General features: G+C 34.1%; 1 protein-coding gene across 2 annotated transcripts in view; it reads left to right on the top strand.

The window, feature by feature from the left end:
* The window catches only part of NT5C2 (5'-nucleotidase, cytosolic II), a 104,782-nt gene that overhangs the window by 8,436 nt on the left and 76,548 nt on the right, over nt 1-19,798 (top strand). Inside the window, exon 2 of one of the 2 annotated variants that reach the window (XM_012661732.1) lies at nt 9,057-9,177. In XM_012661732.1, coding sequence (XP_012517186.1) covers nt 9,077-9,177 — 101 coding nt within the window. In that variant the 5' untranslated portion in view covers nt 9,057-9,076. Of the gene's footprint in view, nt 1-9,056; nt 9,178-19,798 lie in introns of those variants that run through there. The other variant, XM_012661733.1, reaches the window with a different exon arrangement.

The following is a 19,798-nucleotide window of genomic DNA, read 5'->3' as shown; positions in this document are numbered from 1 at the left end:
TGTGAAACTACAGTATTTTAAATATTTGAGAGTTCATTTGTTATTCTTCAGGTGCAATAACTTTGCATGCTGGATATTTTATATAGAAACAAAGAATTAACAGAGTAACTATACCACCACATATGAAAGGAATCAAATTTTGAGCTTTTTATTCAGTATTAGTTGCTACTGTACCTTACTGAAAAACCTGTTGTTAAGCCTGACACTGTAAACAGTTGATAAATGAAATGTTTACCTACTTAATGGAACTTTTCTTTTTTTTTTGGCCAGATGATGAAGAATCATCATTTTTAACTTTATTGTCACTATGAAAGATAGTTAAGGATTAGATAGACTGATTTGGTGAAGTTCTGTGGATAGAGTTCAAAGTCTATCATAATAATGCTCACAAAGGTTAGATAAAATCATAGGAAAACTGTTACATGATGAATTATTGAAGATGATTTAAGAAAATCTCACGCTTTTTTACCTTCATGTAACTATATAGACTTCATGGAATATTTTGTCCCATATTAGTGATATTATGGTTATTTAATCATTTATGTTTACAGTTGTAGTTGAATAAAGTTTGTGACCTTTGTCAAGACACTATAACTTGAACTTTTAAAATAAAATGTATTTAGTTACATGAGTGATCTAAGAAAGTATGTTGAATTTTTTTCCTACAAGTAATTTGAAGAAAATAATAAAAAATGAAAATATATAGGAAAAGTCTTTTCTTAGTTTAATACTACTTCTAATTTGTAAAGAAATAGAAAGGTATGTCTGACTTTTTAAAAACAGTTTTATTGAAGTATAATTGATTTATAATAACTTGCACATATTTAGAGTATATTATTATAAAAAGTTTTGACATGTATATACCCATGAAACCATCATCATAATCAAGGTAATAAACTTATCACCCCTCCTCCCAAAAGTTTCCTTGGGCTCCTTTGTAACACCTCCTCTCCCAGTCTCACACCCCCATCCCAGGCAACCACTGATCTGCTTTCTGTCACTACAGATTATAGTGTATTTTCTAGAATTTCATATAAATGGAATCATATAGTATGAACTCTTATTTTTGTCTTTTCATTCATTGTAATTATTTTTGAATTTTTTGTGTGTTTTGTGTATAAATAGTTCATTCCTTTTTAAGAGCATAATAGTATTCCATTGTACGGATATACTATAATTGTTTATCCATTCATCTGTTGATGGACATTTGAGTTGTTTGCAGTTTATGGCCATTTCAAAGCTGCCATGAACATTCATGGATGCTTTAATTTCTCTTGGATAATTACTTAGGAGTAGAAAGGCTGGGGACACATGGTAGATGTGTGTTTAACTTTTAAAGAAATGTCAACTGTTTTCCAAAGTGCTTGTGCCATTTTTATATTCTTATCAGCAGTATACCAGAATTCTGCATTCTCAACATTTGACTTTGTCTTTTTTTTTTTTTTTGAGACAGAATCTTGCTCTGTCACCCCAGCTAGAGTATGGTGGAGTCATCATAGCTCACTGCAATCTCAAACTCTTGGGCTCAAGAGATCTTCCTGCCTCAGCCTCCCAAGTAGCTGGGACTACAGGTGTGTGCCACTATATCTGGCCAATTTTTCCTATTTTTTGTAGAGAAAGGGTCTGGCTCTTGCTCAGGCTAGTCTTGACCTCCTAGCCTCAAGCAATCCGCCCACCTTGGCCTCCCGGAGCGCTAGGATTATAGGCATGAGTCACGGCAGCCTGGGTTTGACATTGTCTTTTTAATTTTGATAGGTATGTAATGGTATCTCATTGTATTTGTAATTTGACAAGTGATGTTGAGCATCATTTCATGTGCTTATTTGCCATTTGTATATCTTCTTTGGTGAAGTATGTGTGCATATCTTTTGCATATATTGTAATTGGATTGTTTGCCTTAAATTGGATTGTTTGTCTTATTTTGAGAGTTCTTTATATATTCTGGATATAAGTCCTTTTATCAGATAAGTGATTTGCAAATATTTTCCCCAAAATTGTAGCTTGTTTTTTTCCTTCCAGTAGAAGAGAGAGAGAAAACATTTTAATGGAAACACAATATGTAAATACAATTTAGTTTTTTTAATTCTCTGCTAGCCATGAAGAGAGACCAATAACAAATATATAAATAAGATTACAGAGACAATATTTAAACTTCCTAAGGGAATAAAACATTGTAAATATTTTATGGCGGGCGGGATGGCTCATGCCTGTAATCCTAGCACTCTGGGAGGCTGAGGCGTGTGGATCCCTCAAGGTAAGGAGTTCGAGACCAGCCTGAGCAAGAGCGAGACCCCGTCTCTACTAAAAAATAGAAAGAAATGATCTGGACAACTAAAAACATATATATATATAAATTAGCCGGGCATGGTGGCGCATGCCTATAGTCCCAGCTACTTGGGAGGCTGAGGCAGAAGGATCGCTTGAGCCCAGGAGTTTGAGGTTGCCGTGAGCTAGGCTGACGCCATGGCACTGTAGCCCAGGCAACAGAGCAAGACTCTGTCTCAAAAAAAAAAAAAAAAAATTTTACATCACTCATATGCCTATAAACTAATATGTAAAACAGATTAACATGACTTGTAAATGGCAACCTTGTGGTAGGTTGTTTTATTGTTTGTTTGATTTTATAAATCACTCCCTTACTTTACTCAGTGAACAAATATTGTCTGCCCACAGAGGCCTTCCATGGTTTTTCTATCTATAATATGACCACTGTCATTCTTTATTTCCTTGCCTTATTTATTTATCTTATACTATATATAACTTATCACTACCTGACATGATATTATATATTTGGTTATTGTCTGACTCCTCCACTAAAACGTAAGCTCCATAAGGCTGGAAATTTGTCTCTTGTTGTAGCTTGTCTTCACTTTCTTAACAGTGCTTTTGAAGAACAAAAGTTTTAGATTTGGATGAAATCTAATTTATCAACTTTTATTGATTGTGCTTTTGATATCAGATCTTGGAAATTTTGACTAACCCAAAGATCACAAAGATTTTCTTCTCTGTGTTCTTCTAGAAGTTTTTAGTTTTAAATTTTACATTTAGGTCTGTGATCCATTTTTAATTACATTTTGTGTATGGTGAGAGCTGTGGATTAAGTTCATTTTTCTACAAAGGAAGAGCTAGTTGTTTCAGCACCATTTATTGAAAGGATTATTTTTTCTCCACTAAATCGCCTTTGTACTTTTGTCAATAGAATATATATGTTTATGGCTATTTCTGGATTCTCTGTTCTGTTGATCTATTTGTCTTTACACCAATTCCACAGTGTTTTGATTGTGTAGGTTTATAATAAAGCTTGAAGTCAGGTAGTTTGTCTTCCAAATTCTTTTTAAAAGTTTTAGTTATTTTGGGTCTTTTGCATTTCCATATGAATTTTAGAATAACATTATTAGTTTCTACAAAAAAGCCTGCTGGATTTTGATTAGGATTGCAATGAATTTGTGATAATTGACATCTTAACAGTATTAAGTCTAATAATCCATAAGGATAGTATATCTCTCCATAGTCTTCCTTAATTTTACTCAGTAGTGTTTTGAAATTTTCAGTGTACAGCTTGTGCTCATCTTCTGTCAGATTTATGTATAAGTATTCATATTCTGATGCTATTGCAAGTGGTACTTAACATTTTTAAATTTTTGATTATTTCTTGCACTAGTAGTATATATAGAAACAGTTAATTTTTGTTTATTGCTCCTGTGTCTAATAGCTTTGCTAAACTCAGTTGTAGTAGCTTTTTATAGATTCTGTTTGATTGTCTACATATATGGATAAGGTCATCTGTAAATAAAGACAGTTTTACTTCTTTCTTTTCTATCTATTTGCCTTTTATTTTCTTGTCTGATTGTATTGGCTGGAATAGAACCTTCAGTACAATGTTGAATAGAAGTAGTGAAAGTATAAATTTCTGTCTCATTCAGGAAAAGACCCTGTCTTTCACCTTTAGTATGAGGTCATCTGTAACATTTTGGTAGATATTCTTCATCAGATTAAGAAAGTTCCCTTTTATTACTAGTTTGGTAAGAGTTTTTATCAGGAACACATGTTGGATTTTGTCTTATAATTTTTCTGTATCTGTTGAGATGATCATACCTTTTTTCAGTCCACTAATGTGGTGAATTAATTACATTGACTTATTGTCAAATGTTAAATCATCCCTGCATTCTTGGAATCAGCTCTACTTGATTATGATGTTATTCTTTTAATATATTGTTAGATTTGATTAGCTAAAATTTTAAGAATTTTTACATCCATGTTGATTAGCAGTATTTATCTGTTCTTTTCTTTCCTTTATAATGTTTTTGTATGGTTTTGGTAATCAGACAAATGCTGGCCTTAATCGAAAGAGTTGGAAAGTATTGCCTTTGCTTCAATTTTGTGGAAGAGTTTGGGTAGCATTTATATTTCCTTCATCCTTAAATGTCGGTAGAATTCCCCAGTGAAACCATCTGGGCTTAGAATTTATTCTGTGGGAAAGTTTTAAACTATAGTTTAACTTCCTTACCAGATACTGGGCTAGTCAGGTAGTCTGTTTCTTTTTGAGTAAGGTTTGGCAGCCGGTATCTTTCAAGGAATTTGTCCATTAATGTAAGTTCTTAAATTTGTTGCCATAAAGTTTTTATAATATTCTCTTATTACTCTCTTAATATCTATAGAATCTGTACTTGCTGTTACTTCTCTCATCTCTGATGTTGGTAATTTGTGTCTTTTTTTTTGTCTTCAGTGTGGCTTCAAGATTTATCAATTTGAACCTTTGCAAAGGACCAGCTTTTGGTTTCATTGTTTTTTTCTATTGGTTTTCTATTCGTTGATTTCTACTCTGATCTTTATAATTTCCTTTCTCTTGCTTATTTTGGTTATCATTTGCTCTTTTTGTTTGTTTGTTTATTTTTGGAGCCAAGGTCTCACTCTGTTGGTGAGTGCAGTGGTGCTGACATAGCTCACTGTAATCATGGGCTCAAGTGATCCTCCTGCCTCAGCCACCCAAGTAGCTGGAGGTACAGGTGCACACCACCACGCCTGGGTAATTTTTCCATTTTTTGTAGAGATGGGGTCTTGCTATTTTGCCCACATACTCTCTTATAATCCTTTTCCTTTTCTTTTTTTTTTTTTTAGAGTGTCACTTTGTCACCCAGGCTGGAGTGCAGTGACCCAGTCATACTTACTGCAGCCTTGAACTCCTGAGCTCAAGTGATCCCCCCACCTCAGCCTTCCAAGTAGCTAGGCATGCACCACCATGTCTGGCTAGTTTTTAAAATTTTTTGTGGGGACAGGGTCTTGCTATGTTGCCCAGGCTGGTCTTGAACTCCTGGCATCAAGGGCTTCTCCTGACTTGGCCTCCCAAAGTGCTGGGATTACTGGCGTGAGCCACCACACCCAGCCACTTTTTCTTTCTTCCTTCTCTTCCTTGCCTTTCTTTCTCCTCTCTTTCTTCTTTCCCTCTTTTTTTTTTTTTTTTTGAGATAGAGTCTCACTCTGTTGCTGGGGCTAGAGTGCAGTGTGGCATTGTATTAACTCACTGCAACTTCATACTCCTGGACCCAAGCAGTCCCCCTGCCTCAGCCTCCCAAGTACTTGGGACTATAGGTGTATACCACCACGCCCAGCTAATTTATCTTGTTTTTTTGTAGAGATGGAGTCTCGCTATGTTACCCAGGCTGGACTTGAACTCCTGGGCTCAGGCGATCCTCCTGCCTCAGCTTTTTAAGTAGCTAGGATACAGGCAAATGCCACTGCACCCAGCTTTTGGTTGCTTTTAGGTATTTTCTCTTTTTCAGTATTTTTTAAGGAATTTCATTTTGATATGCCTTTGTGTAGTTTTCTTGTGCTTAGGTTTTGTGTAGTTCTTTGTGCTTGGGGTTTGCTGTGTTTCTTGAAGCGGTGGGTTTATAGTTTTCATTAAATTTGGAAAATTTGCACCATTTCTTTAAATTTTTTTTCTTTCCTTTTGCAGACTTCAATAACACATATGTTGTACAACTCACTGATGTTCCATTAAAATTTTTTTAGTCCTTTTCTATTTTAGTTTGAATAGTTTCTATTGTTATGTTTTCAAATTCACTAATCTTTTCTTTAATGTCTAATCTGTTTTTAATCCTATTCACTGTATTTTTCATCTCAAATATTATAGTTGTCATTTCTAGACATTTGATTTGGTTCTCTTTTTTTATCTTTTATGCCCACATTTGACATTTTAGTCATCTAGTTTTTTGAATATGTGAAATATATTTAATTATGAATTATGTATTGAATGATGTATTAATAGTATTTGAATTATGTATTATATATTGAATTATGTTCAGTTGTAACTTCTAACATCTTTGAGTGTTAATTCAGTTAGTGTCATTTATGGGTTTGTCTGAATTGATTTTTCTCCCTTATCATGGGTCCTATTTTCCTGCTTTTCTGAATGCTACTAATTTTTGATTGGATGCTAGCTATTATAAATTTTACCTTGTAGAATGATGAATATTTTTGTATTCCTATAAATACTCTTGAGCTTTGCTTTTTGACATGGTTAAATTACTTAGAAATAGTTTGATCCCTTTGGATCTTGTTTTAATTTCTGTTAGGCAGGACTAGAGCAGTGTTTAAATAATTTTGCCCTACTACAGACACAAAACTTTTCTGAGTACTCTGCCTAATGCTATTTAATGCTATTTAATGAGAAGTTTTCCATTCTGGCTCTGTGAGACAGAAACTATTCCTGGCCTTATATGAGCTTCAGGGATTACCCCCTTAATCTTTTTGGCTGGTTCTTTTTCAGGCTTCAGGTAGTTTCCTTACCCACATGTGCTAATCAATACACAGATGAAGACTTGAGGGTTTACTCTCTGCAGATTTTAGTTTTTTAAAAATAAAAAGTAGGAGGTGGGTTTTTATGAATACTGTTTGAGATTTTTAAAAATGGAAACGTACCTTAGGCTTTACCAGTTAAATGAATTTTATTTCCTATGCTTTACCATATGACTATAATTGCAGTTGAAGTCTTTTCTAATAGAATCACTCTTCTGATTTCTCTCAATTCATCACAGTTTACCAATTTTATTTCTGATTCCTATTTAAACTTATGTAAGATATAGTCCTTCTCCAAAAAATACAAATCATTCGGGTTTAATTGTAATTCTGTACTTTAAAATTTTTTCCACTTTTTGGGTCCATACAATGATCTGGATTTGCTACATGGATTTTTAAAGCAAAAAATTCCCTCCAAAACACAAAAATCCAGTTATAGTATATCTAGATTCAGTTATAATAGTCTAGCAAATAACTTCTCACATTAATTTTATACTTTAATAAGATCTTAACCATAATTTTTTGAAAGTGCCAGTACTTTTGTCCTATAAATAGTGTTTGGAAATCTTGATTACTTTGAAAACATTGCAAACTTACGTATATATCCAAAAGAATTGAAAACTGGTACTCAATCAAGTATATTACATGCAAGTTCATAGAAGCACTATTCAGAAAATAGCCAAAAAGTGGAAATAGTCCAAATGTCCCTCAACAGATGAATGGATAAACAAATTGTGGTATATACATATAATGGAATATTTTCTTCAGTCATTAAAAGGAATGGAGTATCTGATACATTTTTAGATGATCTTTGAAAACATTATGCTAAGTGAAAGAAGCCAGACATAAAAATCAAAGGTCACAGCCAGTTGTGGTGGGTCACTCCTGTAATCCTAGCACTCTGGGAGGCCGAGGCAGGAAGATTGCTTGAGGCCAGGACACCAGCCTAAGCAAGAGTAAGACCCTGTCCCTAATAGAAAATTAGGAAATAGAAAAATTAGCTGGGTATGGTGGCACATGCTGTAGGTCTGAGCTACTCGGGAGGCTGAGGCAGGAGGATCACTTGAACCCAGGAGTTAGAGGTTGCAGTGAGTGGTTATGATGCCATTGCACTCCAGCCTGGGTGACAGAGCAAGACTCTGTCTCAAAAAAAATTAAAAAAAAAAAAAAAGGTCACAGATTTTATGATTTCATTTATGTAAAATATCCAGAATAGTTAAATCCATAGAGACAGAGCCCAGATTGGTGGTTGCCAGCAGGTGTGGGGAGGGCATAGTGGGGAGAAACTGCTTAATGAATAAGGGATTTTACTTTGGAGTTGTAGAAATATGTTGAAACCAGAGGGAATTGGTTGAACAATGTTATGAATGTACTAAATGCCACTGACTTGTTCACTTTAAAGTAGTTAATTTTCTCATAGATTTCTTCAATAAATTATTACTTTAAAAAAGCTACGAAGGTGGTTTATTTAAAAATTGATTTAATATTATATATGATGTTAGCATGTTCTAAATGGGAAATAAGTTAGGTTCCAGGTGTTCTTAACAAATACTGGTATATTAATAAAATGTTAATAAACTTAATTCTAAAGGGATATTTTTCATCCTTATTTATAGATGAAAACTTCGAATCAAGTGAAACCTAAGAACAGCCTATTTGTGAAAGTACTTAAAACAAAGGCACTCAGTTACCTACCTTGTTTTAAATGTTTGTCCTAATTAGATGAAATGTTTTAGCTTATTTCTTCTTCTAGTTCATAGTCTGTATTACCAACTGAAAAATAATTTATTACTGAAAAATACAAAAGCATGAAATAATTAAAAATCAAACATTCATTACTTATATTTGTGCCACCATTGGCTGAGGTTAGAATGTTGATCAGAACTTAAAAGTTGCTTACTACGCACATTTTAAAAATATGTATTTACTTAAAATTATATATTTTTTACAAACCTGTAGTCTCAGTGCCTCTTCTAGAATCTAGGATTATAGTTAGCAATTATTGGCAGCCATGCTTAATTATTACATTTGGAAGTATATGTGATATTTCTGGGTAGAAATGACCATATGGAATTATTTTTCTAAATTTACATAATTTAGAAGTGTCAGTATACTTTTCAGTATATTTACCATATTCAGTATGTTTTAATAGGTAATTGTGTTAGGCAGTTTCCAAGCTAGAATTTTTCTAATAGTTTTAACAATCAGATATCAGATGCCAATATTAAGCTACTAAATTACTGATTTTTCTTTTTTAGAATTCAGCCATATAATTAAAATGACAACCTCCTGGAGTGATCGGTTACAGAATGCAGCAGATATGCCTGCTAACATGGATAAGCATGCTTTGAAAAAGTACCGTCGAGAAGCCTATCATCGGTAAGTATTTTGTATATTTAATCCTCAAAACAGCTCTGTAAAGTGTACACTTATTATTTTCATTTTACAGGAGATGAAATTAATGTATGGAGAAATTAGATAATTTACCCCAGATTACATAGCTAGTTTGTGATTTATAAAAGTCCTTAAGAGAAGTCTTTAGCTGCTAGAAAATTGCACCTAAGTTAATAAAAATGAAATTCTGAATTGGCATTTACTCGCAAACTGATTATAACTTTCAAACAGTTTTTAAAAATTGTATCTACTGGCTACTGTGTGTTAGATTGAATGTGGATAACTCTGGGCATTAGCACAGTTTTCTTGTTTAGACTAATACTTTGTTTAAGTCATTTTTTCCTTAAACGGTTAAATTGTATTTTCTTTTTACTTACCACTTTTTACACATTCAGTTAAATGCCTGCTTCTACCCAAATCTTAAGTAGCTAAGATACTTGGAAGTAGGTAATGTGTTTAGAAATCATTAATTTTAGGCAGAAATTAGAAGTTTACATTTTCAGTGAATTCGTAGGATAGTAAGATCTGGGCCCTACAAGAACCATCTCTACTTCCCACCCCAGGAAAGCCAGAATAAGTACAGATGCTGGCATATTGGCAGTGCTAAAATGTTGCATGGGAACTTCAGAAAGTCTAAAACCACTCATAATCACTTAGCTGTTTCTGAGCTGGAGGAAAGATGAAATGAATATCACTTTTAAAGTCTTACTGGAAAAATGGTTAAAACTGGTTTATGTAGGTATGTTTTTGTAAGCAGACAAAATAATAGTTTTGAGCCCACTGTTCTCTGTGTAGGAAAGCTAGGTCAGAATTAGGTAACATTTTACTGTTTCAGTAAGTAATAGTATTTTGAAGAAAATAGTGACTTGGTATTGAGTGTTTGAAAAGTTAATTATTCTATCAATAGTTGGTTTTCAAAGTAGGCTGGTGTTATTTGCCTCATGGTAGGTCACTGGCGTTTCTAGGTATTAGGATGCTATTATTCATTAAACCCTGAAAAAGTGAAAACATTTCAGGTTCCTATCAAGACTCAAAATCAATCACTGAGTACTAATGATCCTCTTCTGTGTGTGAGACTTGTTGCTAGATATGGCATGTTAAAATGTAAAATGGAGTGTTTTGTGCGTCTATGTAAATAAAACAACATACACATTTGGAAGAGATTACGTTATGTTGAGAGGTATTCTATACTTTCTGTTCAATTATTTGCTTAGTCTTTATGCTATCAAGTATACATTTGGTTAGGATGTAACATTTTTAGCAGTGGAAACAAGGGCTAGAATTATGTAACAAAGGAGAGATCACCTCGTAAACATCCTAATTGTATTTAATACATGTCATAGCCTGAATGTACTTCTGACTCATTTGGAATGGTATTTCCTGAAGATTTTAGTTAGGCTCTGCACCCTACAACAGTTACATAGTAAATGCAATCTGAAACAATAGAAGCAAAAAAAGCATCATCAAGGGTTTGAATTTTTAGATCATTGAGAAAAAAATTTTAATATAGAAAAATTGGGGCCGGGCGTGGTGGCTCACGCCTGTAATCTTAGCACTCTGGGAAGCCGAGGCGGGAGGATTGCTTGAGCTCAGGAGTTCAAGACCAGCCTGAGCAAGAGCAAGACCCCGTCTCTACTAAAAATAGAAAGAAATTAGCCAGACAACTAAAAGTGGAAAAAATTAGCCAGGCATGTTGGCGCAGACCTATAGTCCCAGCTACTTGGGAGGCTGAGGCAGGAGGATTGCTTGAGCCCGGAAGTTTGAGGTTGCTGTGAGCGAGGCTGATGCCATGGCACTCTAGCCCGGGCGAAAGAGTGAGACTCTGTCTAAGAAAAAAAAGGAAAGATTGTGTTCTTGTACTCTTGCAAGTATTTGCTTTAAAGAAATTATGTATCCTTTTTTATTAACACATTGACAAAAATGTATATATTTATGTTATATAACATGATGTTTTAAAATATGTATGTATTGTTAAATGGCTAGATCAAGCTAATTAACATGCATTACCTCACATACTTATTTTTTTGTGATAACACTTAAAATCTACTCTCCTAGCAGTTTTCAAGTATACAATACACTACTGTTAACTACAATCATGTTGTATAATACATCTCTTGAACTTATTCCTCCTGTCTAACAGTGTTTGCTTTTGTTAATTAAAAATGTTAAATAGAAACCATTTCAAAGAAATTTAATTTTCTAGTTAGGTCAATTTGTAAAATAGTCTGTTTCCAGAGCTTTTTATTAAAGACATTTATTTGAGTAAGTAATTTATTATTGGTTAAGTTAAGCAGACTGTGCTGATTGTTATCACAAAGTATACATTGTATATAATGCTTTAGAATTTCTTTTTAGAAGAAGCTAAATATTCTTAGTTAAGTAAATAAACATCTAACTTCTAGCTTTTTTCTTGCTTAATACTGGTCTTCTGAATTTCAATATGGAAATGATGGTCATGTGTCATTATTTAAGAAACTGGCCTTTAGAATGTATGACTGTTCCTCCTCTATTTCCTTATTATCGTGGTTTACTTTTATGGGTTGAGGATAGTCATCAGACCAAACCTTTCATTGGAATGTTTTGCCATATGGTCAGAATGTAGGCTGAGCTGCTTAGATGTCATTGTGACCTGAAGGAGGCAGGTTAGAAAACTGTCTCTTATATAGTTCTTTGTTGAACACCTGGATTCTGATAGTGATCAGTACATATCAGAATTTGTATTTACCAAATCCAGGAATGGAACAATTAGATTTTTCGTCTGCTCTCCACATTGACTGTGCCCAGGATGCTGAAGTCAGGTATTTGGTTTTATCCTTTTGAAGTTCTGATGATTACAGTACAGCAAAATTTCTGTGACAACGAATTGACTTTTTTTTCTATGAACACAGCTTATGAATTCAGCCGTGGTTTTTATCATGTTGAACTAAAATTTGATAAGTAATTAGGCTTGTGAATTTTTGTTTTACCAGTCTTTTGCCTTATTTTAAAAGACATTGCAATTGCCTTACCTTTAAAGTTCTTTAAAGACCTGTGTATATTTATCTGAAATTTGTGTTTATCTGAAGTATTTTTAAAATTGCAACTTAGGCCTCCAAAGCCATACCAGTCTTTATTTAAACTGTCGAATAATGGTTTCTTCTCACATCAAAATAAATTTATTGTATGTGTTTAAGGAGTAAAAAGGAATTTGTGTACATATAAAAAATAATTTTGTAGTACCTATAGCTTGGCACACAAATAGATTTAGAAATGTTTATGATGACTTATTTTAAACTCAGACAAAAAGCAGGTATCAGATTATATGCAGACAGATATGGTCAGGTTGATAAATTTTAATTTCTTTCTCTTTTAACCACGTATGGATATCACATGAATGTAATTTAGCTTTTTAATTTTGTCATTAACCAAGCTGAGTAAACTGTCATTTTAGTATAAGTTCAAATATTCAAGTGAGTAAACTGTTAACATTTCAATAGCCATTTTATAAGTTGAAAATTAGGTGGAAAATATAGGTCCTCAGGAATTCTAAGGAGCCATGTTCCTTAAATAATATACAGATGGGATATATCTTGTCAGAATAAAAAGAGTGAGGTAGAGCATCAAAACTGTTAAAACTTTTTTTAGTATATGTTTCTAATTCTTTGGTTAAGGTTTCCCAATCCTAAGGAGTGACAAATGAGGATTCGGGAACTGGTAATATTGTTTTTAGCTTATTTATTTCCCCCCAAAACATTCTATGTATGGAATACTATTCAGCAGTAAAAAAAAAAATAAACTATTGATACATGCAACAACTTCAATAAATTTCAAGGAAGTTATGCTAAGTTAATAAAGCCAATCTGAAAAGATTGTGTAGTGTATGTTTCCATTTCTATAACATTTTTTTTTTTTTTTTTTTGAGACAGAGTCTTGCTCTGTCACCTGGGCTAGAGTGGTGTGGCATCAGCCTACCTCAAAGCAACCTCAAACTCCTCGGCTCAAGCTATCCTCCTCCCTCGGCCTCCTGAGTAGCTGGGACCACAGGTGCACGCACCATACCTGGCTAATTTTTTCTATTTTTAGTAGAGATGGGGTCTTGCTCTTGCCCAGGCTGGTCTCAAACTCCTGACCTCAAGCGATCCTCCCACCTTGGCCTCCCAGAGTGCTAGGATTACAGGCATGAGGCACTGCGCCTGGCCTCTATAAACATTCTTGAAATGACAATATTATGGAGATTGAGAACAGATTAGTGGTTGCCAGGGGTGGTTGGAGCAAAGACGTAAGTGCAGCTGTAAAATGGTAACACAAGGAATCCTTGTGATGGAACTGTTTTGTATCTTGACTCTAGTGGTGGTTATCAGTATACACACACACACACACACACACACACACACACACACAAACACACACACGAGTGCATGTAAAACTGGTGAAATCTGAATGAGGTTGTAAATCATGTAAATGTCGATTTCCTGTGCTGTGATAGTCCACTATATGTACACAAGATTTTCCTGTTGGGGGAAATTGGGTGAAGTGTACATGGAATTTCTGTATTGTTTCTTACTATTGCATGTGAATCTACAATTATTTTAAAATAAAATTTAATTTAAAAAATATTCAGGCTGGGCGCGGTGGCTCACGCCTGTAATCCTAGCACTCTGGGAGTCCAAGGCGGGTGGATTGTTTGAGCTCAGGAGTTCGAGACCAGCCTCAGCAAGAGCAAGATCCCGTCTCTACTAAATATAGAAAGAAATTAATCGGACAACTAAAAATATATAGAAAAAATTAGCCGGTCATGGTGGCGCATGCCTGTAGTCCCAGCTACTTGGGAGGCTGAGGCAGAAGGATCGCTTGAGCCCAGGAGTTTGAGGTTGCTGTGAGCTAGGCTGACGCCATGACACTCTATCCCGGGCAAAAGAGTGAGACTCTGTCTCAAAAAAAAAAAAAAATTCAGTGACATATCTTTTTTTTTTTTTTTTTTTCCCATCACAGGCATTCCTTGTCTATTTTAGATACAAGTTGCTCTTTATTATAATGTGCAGTGATATTACATCATGGAGTACAAATTCTCTAAACTTTATCGTTCAAAAGAAGGTATTGGATCCTAAAACATTCTCGCTTTGTTTCTTTACCACCATTCCCTCAGTGCTTCTTCCAAAAATGATATACCTAAAACTAAAATGAAAAGAAAAGTGGTGATATTGGTGGAATAGAAGAGAAAGAATAAAAGCTAGGAGATCTTAGACTCAGTGAAATCCTGTAATAAATCATGTTGAGGAAATGTTATTCATATTTAGATGGCATATTTTACCTTAAAGGGTATGGCTTCTTTTATTCAGTGTAATGTCTGAGAGATAGATTCATCCATGTTTTTGTGTATGTCAGTAATTTTTTCTTTTTTTATTACCGTGTGACATTTTATTGTATCATTAGCTACTTTGGAAAACAGTTTGGCAGTTTCTTTTTTTTTTTTTTTTCCCTTTTTTTTTTGAGACAGGGTCTCAGTCTGTTGCCTGGGCCAGAGTGCAGTGGCATCATCATGGTTCACTGCAACCTCAAACTCTTCAGCTCAAGTGATCCTCATGCCTTGCCTCCCAAGTAGCTGGAACTACAGTGTACATTACCACGCCTCGCTAGTTTTTATTTTTCATAGGGACTAGGTCTTGCTGTGTTTCTCAGGCTGGTCTCAAACTCCTGAGCTTAAGCAATCCTCCCACCTTAGCCTCCCAAAGTGCTGGGATTACAGGGTGTGAACCACCGCATCTAGCTGTAAGTTTCTTATAGAAACTTTATCACATGATCCAGCAACTCCACTTCTAGATACTTACCCTGGAGAAATGAAAACTTAAATTTACACAAAAAACTGTATGTAATGTTTATAGTATCTCTTATTTATAAGTACTCAAAACTGGAGACAGCCCATATGTCTTTCAAGAGGTAAATGTGTAAACAAAATGTGCTATATTTACATTATGGAATATAACTCAGGTAAAAGAATTAACTAGTGATACATACAGCAACTTGGAGGACTCTCAAAGACATAATGCTGAGTCAAAGAAGCCAGTCTTCTCAAACAGTAACATCCAGTCTGGTTCCATTTATGTGACATTCTCAAAAAGACAAAATTATAGTGATGGAGAACAAACTGGTGGGTTCTAAGGTTGGTGGAAGAGGGGAAGTGTGACTACAAAAGGATAGCAGGAGAGAGTTTTTTGGATTGATGGAACTGTTTTTATTCCAGATTGTGGTGGTTAATATGTGAATCTGTGTGTTAAAACTCAAAGAAATGTACACCCAAAAGAGGTCAATATTAATATTACTGTATTTTAATTTTGAGAAAAATAAGGATAATGATTCTATAGACATGCTTGAATATGTTTTTTGTGGATATATATACACTCGTTTCTCTTGCTTTCTACCTAGGAATGGAATTGCTGGGTCATAGGGTAAGCATGTATTTAGTTTTAGTAGATATTGCAAAATAGTTTTCCCAAATGGTTGCTCTGATTTACAGTTCCATCTACAGTGTATGAGCGCTGTGTCACCAGCAATAATCTATTGAATTGTATATTTAAAAGTTATTGTACATATGTAGTGATATCTACTTTTGGTTTAATTTGTATTTTTCTGATGAATAATAAGGTTGAACACCTTCATATCTTAAGTAGCCATTTGGAAATCTTTTGTGACTTGCCTATTCAAGCTGCTTGCTAATTGTGTTGTCCTTTTTCCTTATTGATTTGTGGAAGGTCTTTGCGTATATATGTGTATGTGTGTTTTTTTTAAATAACAGCTTTATTGAGGTATAATTCACATAATATAAAATAGGAAGTGTACAATTCAGTGGTTTTTAGTATATCAACAAACTTATGCAACCATTACTACTGTCTAATTCCAGAACATTTTTAGCACCCAAAAAAGAAACCCCATACCTTTCTGTCCCTAGACTCTAGAAACCACTAATTTACTTTCTGTCTCTATGGAATTGCCTATTCTGGACATTTCATATAAATGGAATCATACAATGTGTGGCCTTCTGTGTCTGTCTTCTTTCACTTAGCATGTTTTCAAGTTTCATCTGTGTTGTAGCGTATCTCAGTACTTCATTACTTTTTATTGCCAAATAATACTCCATTGTATAGATATACCATATTTTGTTTTTCCATTGATCTGTTGCCTAACATTTGGATTGTTTCCACTTTTTGGCTACTATAAATAATGCTACTGTGAACATTTGTGTGCAGTTTTATGTGGACATTTCTTTTGGGTATATGTCTAGGAGTGGAATTTGCTAAGTTTTATGGTCACTTTATTTTTAACTTCTTGAAGAATTGTCAAATTGTTTTCCAATATGAGCACATCATTTTACATTCCATCCAGTAATGTATAAAGGTTCCAGTTTCTCTACATCCTCATTATACTTGTTTTTATTTGTCTTTTTGATTATAGCCATCCTGGTGTGTATGAAGTGGTATCTTATTGTGGTTTTAATTTACATTTCCCTTATGACTAAGGATGTTGATCATCTTTTCATGTTCTTATTGGCCATTTGTATATCTTCTTTTGTGAAATGTCTATTCAGATCTTTTGCCCGTTTTTTAATTGGGTTGATTGTCTTTTTATTGTTGAATTGTAAAAGTTCATTATAAGAGGGCTGTCCAGAAAGTATCCAGCCTGTAATATGAAAAATATATTAACAATGGCTGGATACTTTCTGGACAGCCCTCGTATATACTAGATACTAAACATTTATCAGATATGTGATTTTCAAATATTTTCTCCCATTCTGTGGGCTGACATTTCACTTTGGTATTGTCCTTTGAAGCATGAATGTTTTTAAAAATATACATATATATATATTTTTTTTTCTTTTTTTTTTTTTTGAGACAGGGTCTTGCTATGTTGCTTGGGCTAGAGTGCAGAGGCATCATCATAGCTCACTGCAACCTCAAACTCCTGGACTCAAGCAATCTTCCTGCCTCAGCCTCCTGAGTAGCTAGGACTACAGGCGCATGCCACCCCGCCCAACTAATTTTTCCTTTTTTTGTAGAGACGAGGTCTTGCTATGTTGCTCAGGCTGGTCTCAAATTCCTGGGCTCAAGGGATCCTCCCACCTTGGCCTCCCAAAGCACTGGGTAGGATTATAGGCATGAGCCACCACACCTGGTCTAAATTGGTAAAGTCCTGTTTATCTGTATTTTCTTGCTTGTGCTTTTGGTGTCATATTTAAGAAACCATTGCTAATCCAAAGTCGCAATGATTAAAGCTTATGTTTTCTTCTGAGAGTTCTTTGGTTTTAGGTCTTACATTTAGGTTTTTGATCCATTTTTAGTTGCTTTTTGTGTATTGTATAAGATACAGGTCCAAATTCATTCTTTTGCATGTGAATATCCAGTTATCCCAGCACCATTTGTTGAAAAGACTATTCTTTCTACATTCGGTGGTCTTGGCACCCTCGCCAAGTATCATTTGTGACCATAGGTGTATGAGTTTATTTCTGAAGTCTCAATTATATTCCTTTGATCTATTTGTCCTTATGTCAACACCACACAGTCTTGATTACTGCAGCTTTGTAAGTTTTGGAATTGTGATGTGAATCCTCCAACTTTGTTCTTCTTTTTCAAGATTATTTTGGCTATTCTAGGACCCTTCTAAATCCATATGAATTTTAGAATCAGCTTGTCAGTTTCTATAAAAAAGCCAACTGGGGTTTTATTAGGGATTACATTGCATCTATACATGTCAATTTGAGGAGTATAGTTTATCTTAAGTCTTCTGACCCATGAATATGGAATGTCTTTACATTTATTTAGATCTTTAGTCTCTTCCAACAGTATTTTATAGTTTTCAGTGCATAGGTCATGCACTTTTTTTGTTAAATTTATTCCTAAGTATGTTATTATTTCTGATGCTTAGTAAATGGAATTATTTTCATAGTTTTATTTATTTATTTGAGACAGAGTCTCACTCTGTTGCCCCGGCTAGAGTGAGTGCCGTGCCGTCAGCCTAGCTCACAGCAACCTCAAACTCCTGGGCTCAAGCAATCTTCCTGCCTCAGCCTCCTGAGTAGCTGGGACTACAGGCATGCGCCACCATACCCGGCTAATTTTTTTTTCTATATTTTTTTAGTTGTCCAATTAATTTCTTTCTATTTTTAGTAGAGAGGGGGTCTCGCTCTTGCTCAGGCTGGTGTCGAAATAGTTTTATTTTTTGATTGTTCATTACTACTTTGTGGAAGTACAACTGGTGTTGGTATATTGATCTTGTATCCTGCAACTTTGCTGAACTTGTTTATTAGCTGTGTGTGTGTTTTTTAGGGTTTTCTATATATTAGATCATGCTATCTGCAGATAAGGATAGTTTTACTTATTGCTTTCCAATTTGAAAGCCTTTTATTTCTTTTTCTTGCTCACTTGCTTTGACTAGAGTGTCCAGTACAATGTTGAATAGAACTGATGAGAGTGGACATCCTTTTCTTATGCCTGACTTTAGTTGTAGTCTTTCATCACAAGTATGATGTTAGCTGCAGATTGTTCATAGCGGCCCTTTATCAGGTTGAGGAACTTTTTTTCTATTCCTAGTTTGTTGAATCTTTTCATCATGAAAAGGGTGTTTTCCTTGTCTACTCAAATGATCATGTGGTTTTTGATTTCTGAATACAGTGTAGTACATTGATTTTTTTTTTTTTTTTGTATATTGAACCAGCCTTGCATTGCTGCAATAAATCCCACTTGGCTATGGTGTATAATCATTTTGGTTAGATTTAGTTTACTAGTATTCTGTTAAGTAATTTCATATCTATATTCATGAAGGATATTGTTCCATATTTTTCTTGTGATGTCTTTGTCTGGCTTTGGTATCAAAGTATAATACTGGCTTCATAGAATGATTGGAGAAATGTTCCTTTCTACTTTTTGGAAGAGTTTGAGCATTGATGTTAAATCTTCTTTAAACATTTGGTAAAATTGAACACTAAAGCTATCAATTTTCAGCTTTTCTTTGTTGAAAGTTTTTGATTACTGATTTAATTACTTATTATAGATCTCTTCAGGTTTTCTATTTTTTTTTTAATAGGGTCTTTACAGAGGTAGTCAGTCTATTTTTTGAGTCAGCATTGGTAGTTTGTGTGTTTCTAGGTATTTGTTCATTTCATCTCAGTTACCTAATATGTTGGCATATAATTATTTATAGTATTGCCTTTTATCTGTTGTTATTTCTGTAAGTTCAGTAGTAATGTCTTTGCTTTCATTCTCGATTTTAATAATTTGAGTTTTCTCTCTCCTCTTTTTTTTCTGGATCAGTTTAGCTAAATATTTGTCAATTTTGTTGATGTTTTCAAAGAACCAACTTTTGGTTTCATTGATTTTTTTTCTTGTGTTTTAAATTTTGTTTATCTCTGCTCTAATCTGTATTATTTCCTTCCTTGTGCTTGCTTTGAATTTAATTTGCTCATCTTTTTCTAGTTTCTTATTGATTTATTTCTTCTTTTTAAATATATGCATTTATAGCTATAAATTTACCTCTGGGCACTGCCTTTACTGCATCTTGATGGTTTTGGTATGTTGTACTGTTTTCATTTAATTATAAGTATTTTCTAACTTCCCTTGTAATTTCTTTTTGACTCATT

This window comes from Propithecus coquereli, unplaced genomic scaffold (assembly GCF_000956105.1).
Source record: "Propithecus coquereli isolate 6110/MARCELLA unplaced genomic scaffold, Pcoq_1.0 Scaffold73, whole genome shotgun sequence".
NCBI classification, from domain to species: Eukaryota; Metazoa; Chordata; class Mammalia; order Primates; family Indriidae; genus Propithecus; species Propithecus coquereli.
This window is presented reverse-complemented; position numbering and strand designations above follow the sequence as displayed.